This window comes from Canis lupus, chromosome 32, assembly GCF_048164855.1.
Source record: "Canis lupus baileyi chromosome 32, mCanLup2.hap1, whole genome shotgun sequence".
NCBI classification, from domain to species: Eukaryota; Metazoa; Chordata; class Mammalia; order Carnivora; family Canidae; genus Canis; species Canis lupus.
The window spans coordinates 17440340-17449947 of record NC_132869.1 but is presented as its reverse complement, the minus strand read 5'-3'; the positions used below and the strand labels follow the sequence as shown (position 1 = coordinate 17449947).

The window sequence follows — 9608 nt, the reverse complement described above, 5'->3', positions numbered from 1 at the left end:
AACACCACTGAACTAACACTGAAATACAGCATTCTAATTAGATGACGCCAGGAAGGAGAACCAGGCCCCAGACAGGAATAGACAAAAAGCTCCTACTTTTGCAGAGCTGCTTGCTGGGGTTCTGGGAGAAAACATGGCCAGGGAGGAGGTACACAGGGGCTTGGGGCAGGAGCAGAAGCTGAAGGGAAGAGCACAGAGATTGCTACGGATACCCGCATGGCCTCCGCAGAAGTGTTGTGACCCCCTCAACACCCACAAGATGCAATGACAGCAGCCACCAACTCACTCCATGCCAAAGGCAGCACCAAATGGGATCATAATTTTGTTTCCCATTTCCATATTTGGGGAAGGTATCCCAATATAGTCTACTCAATTAAAACAGTGGAATTGTGAAATGCCATTTACCAAATTGCAAGAAACGTTCACAGGAACCTGGTTTGTCCGCTGTAACTGGACTAAAATGACATCAAAGTTTTCATGTGGGAATACAAATCACGCATTCTAAAAAATGCCTGCTGAACCAGAAGGGTGGACAAGGCGAGTTGCAGGTACGTCTGCCTGAAGCTCTTGCCCACTAATGCGGGCACAGTCCATCTGGCTTTCTGACTCGTCTCTCAGTTTCTCGAGGCTTCTATCAGTATTAGCTTTCCAAGAAGAGAATGGTGGTGGAACCATGACCAAATAGCAAGTATTCCAGATACGAATATTCTGGTACATTTTAAAAGAAACTCTCAGTGGTGCTGACTGACTGTAAAATATTCTTAAAACATGATAAGCCATAAACCTCTTCAATATCAAGAGGCAGAATATAATGATTTGTATATTTTATTTTGACTTTACATGCGGTGTTAAAAACCCAAAGTACATATTATTTACACATCCACAATACAAGTTTACAAGATATCTATACATGTTAAAGTACTCTATAAAACAGTATAGAGCCACTTCACTTTAGGGTTACTTTTTATGCCGTACCATTAAAAAAGATACAATCTGTGTTTACCTTTGCACAAATGGATAAAGCATTTAAAAATTAAATTAACAGGATAGAGACTAGATTTTATGTTAGAAATTTCAACATAAATACTGATAGAACTCACATTACAAACTACAAGGCAGCACAATGTTACAAAATGTTATCTGGGTTCACATAGAGTTACTGTTCCATTTTCCGCACGCTGGGATTAATATTGGTAAGGTGAATTCAAACACGTTTGTTGGCGGTGGGCTGAGTAGTGTTTACCGTTGGTTGGTTTAATTTATTATTAATCTGTAATATTTTAGTTGCAAAGCTGAAGTGTTTCAAGAACAGAAGTTCTAGTTTTTGAGCTTCCAGAGATCTCAGGGAATCACGTTCTTTATAAAACAATATTCTCAAAGGAAAAGAATAACTGTATCAGTATTCTACAATCTGTATAAAAATGCTCTGGTCTTCTGCAACCCATCCTCCCCCAAGTAATACACATCGTCAGTGTTATCACAAGAAATCAGTTGAACTTATTTGTCTGACTAAGTCAGGAGCGTTCCTCTGCCTTGATACTTTCTAGATTAGGTTCAATAAACCATGGTGTGGTGTGCAGCATTTTAACTGAAACAGTCATCAGGGTTACACATCATCAACTGTAAGTGGCTTCTGCAAAACTACGAATAAATGACTCTATGGTTTCCGCAGGTGTCACATTACCCGAGAAACCTCATTTGACTTCACATTATCACTGTTTCATCCTTAGGAAAGCAGGAGTGGAATGTTTATCATGGCAAAGGATGTAATGCTGCTATTTGGGTGGATTGTTTTACAATTAATTGTTCTAGGTTGTTTTTACGATTTTTTTAAAAGTCTTTTCAGGTGCTGGTTGAAAAACATTTACAACTGGCACTCGGTAAATGATGTGCTATACTGAAAACACTTGACATATTTTAGTACTTCTATCATTCTCATGAATAAGGCACAAAATGCACAGATTCAGGTAAACTCACATGTAATATTTACAGTATATTGTCATTACCTGCATGACTTAGAAGAAAATTCTCATATAACACAACACAGACAGCATGATTGCACCACTGTTCAGTTTTCAGAGACTCTCTCTGTTAGGCCCAATTATAATTCCTTTCACATTTCCTTCTTTTGTCTTCTGGTTTGTTTTGTTCTTTTCTCTTGGGGGTAGGAGGAGTTAAAGGAGGAGAAATTTTACCACATGGGAGAAACCAAACAACATCAAAATAAAACCTTATTAGTGTGTCCAAGGTTAAATACAGTGAGTCAGGCTTGGATTCACAGTGGACAGGTAAATTTTACTACTGAATACTGGTGGATAAATCAAGGATACCTCTTAACATCTCTATCTCCTTAAGCTGGCAAGACTGTAATAGAAGTTTTAATGAATAGCAGCACAAAATTACTTAGAACTCTTACATTCTGGCATTGGGGACCATGGAAGTCAAGTTAATCATTTTGATGGTCAAAAGCCTTGACTTTACTTCTTTTCTCAAAGCTGAACCCAATGGACTGCTGTGGGAAGAAGTTATTGTCTCTTGTTCAGTCATGCTCAATGTAAACAAGTCCATAGCACAAAAAGATGCAATGGGCACCAAAACAAATCTTAGTGGGTACAGAACACACACACTCACACGCACGCACACATGCGCGCGCGCACACACACACACGCACCACAGTTCATTGGTGGCATGAAAAAAATGCCACACTTGAAAAAAATGCTACAGTTTGGGTCAAAGACTGAATTTTTAGCAAATTGTTTGGTAATCTACAAGTTTGTTTCTTTGAGACATTACCATTGTTTTTTGACATTTGTGCAAGAGGCAAGGTGAATGCATACAATTAAAATGTTCACATTTAATGGGAAGACCACACATAATGGTAGTCTAAGTTGAACCCATTTTCAAGTATTTGCTCACAGATTCTTCTGAGTACTGTATCAGCTCTCTATACTGGTAGGGTAGCCCCTGAGAGCTACGCATCTCTTTAGCTTCAAACAAAAGAAATGGAATGACCAGCACCTTCCTTTGTTTTCGGGCAAGTACACAGAAGCTTTGCTGTAGTAGCTACATGTGGCAAGTTCTGATGTTGCCAAAGCGAGAAAGAGTTTCTTTGGCCACTTGGTTCTCTTAAAATACAAGGGAGTGTCTTGTCTGAAGGTACCCTTACAACATCATCCTCTCAACAACATGGACAGGATAAAGCCACACGGAGAAGAGCACACTTGAGGCCTAGTAAGTGTATTTGTTCAGTGGTCTGACAGATGTGGTTTGAGGAACAAATGAAGGCTTTGGTGGCACATCAGGTTTTAAGGACGGTGTCCTCTTTAGTCCCGTCCTAGGAAGGGTGCCATTACTGGTATAGCTGCTCTGTCTGGAGAGGGAAGGCTGCAGATGAACACTCACTGGTGCTCCCTGAATATAGTCCACCTTTGCCCCAGTGGGGGTAGGCACATACCCACCACGGTTCATGCTAGGCTGTCTGGATAACAAAACACCATTTGGTGAGTTTAAGTTTTTAGGCATAGCAGATATAGAGTGCCTCTGGGAGGAATTTTTGTGGTAACCCCTTTGTCTTTCCAGAGAAGTCATTGGGACCCCAGGAGTGGTGGGGACATCCACTCGCTTGGTTGGGCTATTTCTGGGGAGAGTTGAAGGAGGAGAGTATAGGGATGCCTCCCGGTTAGGGACCTTGGGCGGGACCTCAGACATAGGTCCCACAGGATCCAGCATTAGGGTCTGGTGGGCCATCTGGATATCTCCCATGATGGCTTTGGGGTTGCTGTTTGGGTCATTTAAATGCTTCAGGAGATCATTGAGGGTATTTCTGGAATCCACAGAACGCCGGTGATCTCTTTTACTGGATGACTTTGTAAGTGGGTGGTCAATGTTTTGAAGCTTCTTTTCAGCTTTGTGAGCATTGGAGTTTGAGAAAGACGTGTTGTAGTCATGAGTAGCATTAGGAAGAACAATGGCACTGGGGATATGCCCATGACTTAATGGGGAATGGGGTGGTGGACTAGATGGGAAAAACTGTGAGGTTTCTTTCCTTGAAGCCCCATGGCCATGGGCCTTATCTGAGTGGCTCTTCATGGCCTGCAGGGTCTTCTGGTGAAGCACAGGAGTTGACTCAGGCGTGGGGAGAGCAGCCAGTTCGGGAGGTTGGCCTCGATGGTCCATCACCATGGATTTGGTATCTCCATTGGGTGGCAGCTCTTTCCGACTAGTCAGCAGGTTACTGTATAATTTGGGAGAATCGATATTCTGTTGATATTCCTTGACCGGGCTATCAAACAGACCATTCAGTTTGGCAAAACTTCCACTGGAGTCTGTGCACGACTGGGCAGATTCTGCATCCTTATGAATCTTTCTGTTTTTCCGAACAAACATGTCACGATAGCAGTATACTGCCACCCCTGCAATGAACGCACCCAAAACAAAAGCGGCAAAGACACAGGTGATGAGGACGTTCATGTGGACCATCTGGTTGGACTCTCCCGATTGGACTTCCCATCGCACACCTGCAACAGACACGTAGGAAAAGGGTCTGAGTGGGGTGCTTCTTTCAAACCATATTAGCCGGCAAATGGCTTCCATTGAGCCAATACTGCATTCACAATGGTCCATATGCTTAGCTTGGAGGGTCAGGGAAACTCTAAGATTCCATCTATATATTTTTCTTTAATCATGATCGGATCCCCAGAGACATACGATTGCTGCAAATGCCAGGATAACTCTGATCTCCCACCAATCCATATGTGTCTTTTTTCCCTTTTCTCTCTTAAGTAGTTATTATGTAACATTCTAAATTTTAAGAGTTTTCTGGTCTAAAAATTAGAGTTAGAAAGCACATATTTTCTAAATGGCCAATTTAGAAATGTTTTGAAATATTCCGTCTTATGATTTTTCTCCTAATTCATGTATCAGCAACAGCTGGAATTAGGAACATGTATGGATTGGCATAAACATACATTATGCTAAGATAATTATGCTAATATAATTATGCTATCTTCACTACAATAAAGACAGATAATTGGTTCACAAACTAAAAGCATAACAATGACCTGCTTGGTGATTGTTAACTACAAATATGGACTTTCTTGTTTGCTTTGATATATTTTTTTCATTCCATCTTGGAGTGAAGTACTCTTGAATTGTTTGCTATGAAAGAGATCCAGATAGTCTAAAGAAATATAATATGTAGTAGTTAAGCGATATTATCCAACTGTCTTGAGATATTTAAGAAATATTTAAGTTAGACTAGAAGAAGAGTGGATTAGTTTATAGTTATTGGGATTTTTAATGCAACCACAGACATCTAACAGTCAATCAAATAAATGTTAGTTTAAGAGGTATCCAAGTCTGTTACATGCTATAAGCACAGCTATCCCAGGATAAGGTAAGTCAGTAATTTTGAAGGTTCTGTTGCTTTAGGTTAGTACTAAGGCCTTTGAACATTAGTTGTTTTTAATCAGTGTTTGGGATTATGGAATTCAGTGGCATTGGGAAAGACAAAGAAAAGAAAGTAGAAAGAAACGATATTACTAAAGAAAACAAAACAGAAAGAATGATTATAAAATTGTTTACAGTGAAAACATATAAAACTCAAAGCAACACATATAAATCATAAATGACAATGTACTGGCATAAAAACTGATTGGAAACCTGATACCACAGTCTACTAAGCCCTGGAGATTTTTTTTTTCCCAGAGTAATATGTCTAATAAGGTAACTCAACAGGCAGCTGTTTTATAACTGCTTCTATCAAGGGCTGGAAACGATAGTTATGGACAAGGGCTCTGTTACGTTTTATTGCTTGTGACATTCAAGCAGCTCGCTAGCACCTTGCATATCCTTTTCATATTACATTTGGAATCAAAGCTAAACAGAAGGCTGGGAAAGGCTCTTAGACAAAACATCTGATACCAAGATATTTGCAATTAATGAGTTCTGTGTTTTGATGTTGTTGGGGTGGTCCTAGTAATTATCTGACATTGAGCAGGCTCTCAGCACCTTCCAGCAGAAACCAACACAGACTAGATTGTCTGAGTGGCTATCTTATCACCTCCCTTTCTTTCACGGCTTTCCACCTCCTTCATCTGTAAAGGAATGCACTCCAATACAAGCAAGGAAACTGGAGTGACCACAACCAGGGGAGGTGGCATGAGCAACAGCAGGGCTGTTCCAGCCCACTTCTAGGAAACCCTACAGCCACCAGCTCCTCAAAGGTATCAGGAATCAGGTTTCCACTCAGCGAGAGATGAGTTCCCTGGTGAGGCCTTACCCTTTGGGATACCCGATAAAGGATCAGTAAAATCAGAAGTGTTTGGGTCATCTTGAACTACAAATTTCCGGGAGCTCGTCAGTTTAGGCCTCCAGGTATCAATCACTTTAGGTGTAATTTCTGGGATACTTGCCATTGTGGTAACAGATGATGAAGATACCTCCATGTCTGTGGTGGCAAACAGATTTTTATTAACGTGGGTAGTGTTGACAGATTTCTCTGACTGCTCTGTTGCATTTTTAAGTAAAGCTTAAGTCAATTTTATGAGAAAGTCTGTTCGAGGATTTCATAAAAAAACAAAACAAAAAAAACATCCAAAGAGACTACACCAAAACTCTTTCTTGCAAGGGAAAAAGAAAAACTAAAAATTAACCATGAAGACAAATTAAGCAGATTTCAAAATTAGAGACACTCAAAATGCTCCTACCAAAGCTCCTATGGTAAATAATGACCCTCATGGAAAAGGTAATACAAATCCCAAAGACTGACTGCTACTTACTCCATCTCTTTGTGAGACGGCATTATTCTGTTTCCTTTTGTGCATAGTTTAAAAGCGTTTTCGTGGACTGTTGGACATTGTATGTCCTTCACTGAGGAACCTACAGGGTTACTTCATCAGGAAAGACTTGGTTAAATCCTTGTAAGCACTTGATTTTTGTCCCGATAGAGCTTTACCGAGGACCTCCCGTGCATCTGTGCCTTGAGGCCTCGCACTGTCCACGTTAAAGCACTGAAGCAGGGAGGATCCTTGCCTGTGCCTTTCAAAATGCTCAGGGAATTTCTTCTGAAGAATTAGCAGCAACTCATGCAAAAGAAATGGCATTTATAAGCTGCATAGGGATCTTCTGATATGTAAGATCTGCCATCCTTCTCTCCCTTCTGAGGAACCAAACTGCTGTGAGTTTTAGAAGCAGCAATAGGACCACAAGTAACTTAACCTCTTAGCGTATATGCTACTCATTTCCACAAAGTAGATTTTCCCTCGGGATGTAAGCATACGGTTTTAGGTTAAAATTCTGGAGACCCCCATCCAGACCGGTGCAATGGTCGCAGATGAAGACCCCAAAAGAGATACAGACAGATGGGCACGGAGAGCCTATGGAACACCTTCATACGCAGATACCAGCTTCATTCAACGGGAGCCTTTTACACACCACTGAGACCACAACATTCAAAGATTCCCGGGATCACCGCAAACGATTCAAAAAAAGATGTCCAAAATTTAGAAATACACATTTTGGGGAAATGTGTATTTGTTTACTAGGTCGTAGGAAAGGTGAGGAGAGAAGGGGGAAATAATGAAATCCTGCCATCCATTAAGTATAGATGGCCAGAGGGAACATCCACAATGCACAGGGGTGAGAGAGAAGAAAGCTCGGGTGGGCGGGCGTGCAGCTGGAATGCAGTCTATGTGAATCCATTGGGTTTTTCTTACGAGATGTGCCTTGGTCAATGATGAATCGTTAACATGCTACACAGGGGTGGAGTGCTGAGTAAGAAAAAGTCTTTCAGTACCATCAGTGGGATTATGAGTCAAAGCAGAAACATGAAGGGCTGCCAAACTGCGCAAAAGGAGGGGAGAGGGGGCTGAAAATGCTGAACTGAAGGAAAGAAAAGGTTGTTAATTCAAAAAAATTAAAAAAAACTAACCAGATGTTGGACCGCCAAATATTTTGTAATCTGGTGTAGTTGAAGTAGGCAAAATTTCTAAAAGAATTAAAGGAACAAGTAATCAGTAAAAAGTAACCAAAAGAAAGCAAAAATTTATGAATTCCAATTAACTAAAAAAGTCAAAAGAAAAGACTATAAATTAAAAGGTTAACCTACTGGTCAGACTACCTTTCTCTAGATTTTCTACAAAATTGTAAATGGTGAAGGAAAAAAAAAAAAAAAAAAGTAAGATTCTCCTCTAACGTATCCCCATGACCAAACAGCTCAGCTTTTGCGAAGTTTAAGTTAAATGCTAGGTGGTATGTGTCCTGAGTCATTAAAAGGCTGATTGTAAAATAATGTTCACGTGCAAATGTGGTTAAAAAGAACTGTCAGAAGGGAAAGGAAGATCCAGTCTTACCATGGCAGTCCCCTAGGTGGGCCGTGTTGCCGTACTCTGTGTCTTGTTCATATCCTCCAGCGCTGTGGTTATGGAAAGCAAAGAAGTCTTCGGTTAACAGCCTTCATAGGGACACAAGTGACAACCAGAGCAGAACCAAGAACACAGATTAGTAAGAATGGGCAGAGAGACAAAAAAGGACATTTCAACACAGCTTGCTAACAACGAGTATTTCTGTTCAACATCTGGCCCCTAGAATGTTTAAGAGGGGAGAGAGAATTGTTGGTTCTCTCCATTCATTTCCCTTAGGTATTATCCTGTCTACAATCTCCCTTCCTTCTTAATGCTCCAGATTTTCTTTTTTCTTGTTTTTCTTTCTTTCTTTTCTTTTTTTTTTTTTTTTTTACTTTTCCCATAGCTACAAAAAGAAAAGAGGTGAAGAAAAGAACAAAAGTGGTACAACTGGAATTTTTCTAAAATTTCTAGCTTTAGAGACCCCCGAGAAGACAGACGCAGCTCTCAGAAGATCTTGGCTAATGTGACAGAGGATACTTACAGCATCCCTGGGGTCACTCTGCCACAGGCCCCCTGGCTTAACCAGCCACAGTATGGGTCCCGAGATGCAACACAAGACCTGTATAAAACCAAACAGAACGGAACTTGGATTTTCTCATTATCAAAAGTCATGATGCTGCAAGACTCATGGTAAGGAAAGAAATACCAGCTTACTTCTTACAGGATCCGTAACGCTCGCAACGGCTGAGAGGGAGGCGGATGACGCAGCTAGAGAATGCCACGTACACAGCGTGATGGTCTTTATCCAACTGTAAGGAGATGACCCTTCTGTCTTCCTCATTCTCAGCATTGCACCTGTATTTTGGGATACATTTTGAAGCCATATGCTTAATAAGTCGAAATGGACAAGGCAAAGTGGGGTTTGGTTTTGCAATTACTAAGAGCAAAGAGGTCCTGAGAAATATCCTCAGTAGCCAACCAGTTAAGTACATAGTTTGGGAAGTAATAATTCTGCATTTGAACTTCTGCTGCTCTGCACAATTGGTTAATCTTCAGGTTGGACAAAGGGTTTTTTTTAAGATTGCTTTCTTGTTCTGGTGACCCAAGGAGACTGTGTAAAGACCACTTTAGACTACTGGGAAGAAAAAGGACAGTGTTTCAATGCACTTAAATCTTGCTGTGCTAAATGTTTCTGGATCTCTCTTTAGTCTCCTTTGCTCCATTTCTCTCACCTACTTCTTGTTTTTTTTTTTTAAATGGTCT

The 9608-nt window shown here is 40.7% G+C and overlaps 1 protein-coding gene across 12 annotated transcripts in view; it reads right to left on the bottom strand.

The window, feature by feature from the left end:
* Window positions 1–809: 809 nt before the first annotated feature.
* Window positions 810–9608, bottom strand: part of SEMA6D (semaphorin 6D) — a 172398-nt gene continuing 163599 nt past the window's right edge. For 5 of the 12 annotated variants that reach the window (XM_072808283.1, XM_072808285.1, XM_072808284.1 and 2 more), the window contains 6 exons: window positions 9060–9200; window positions 8887–8964; window positions 8352–8452; window positions 7931–7987; window positions 6281–6448; window positions 810–4517 (listed from right to left, as the gene is read on the bottom strand). In XM_072808283.1, the coding sequence (XP_072664384.1) occupies window positions 3229–4517; window positions 6281–6448; window positions 7931–7987; window positions 8352–8452; window positions 8887–8964; window positions 9060–9200 (1834 nt within the window). In that variant the 3' untranslated portion in view covers window positions 810–3228. The remainder of the gene's footprint in view (window positions 4518–6280; window positions 6449–7930; window positions 7988–8351; window positions 8453–8886; window positions 8965–9059; window positions 9201–9608) is intronic. The other 7 variants (XM_072808286.1, XM_072808289.1, XM_072808287.1 and 4 more) reach the window with 7 other exon arrangements.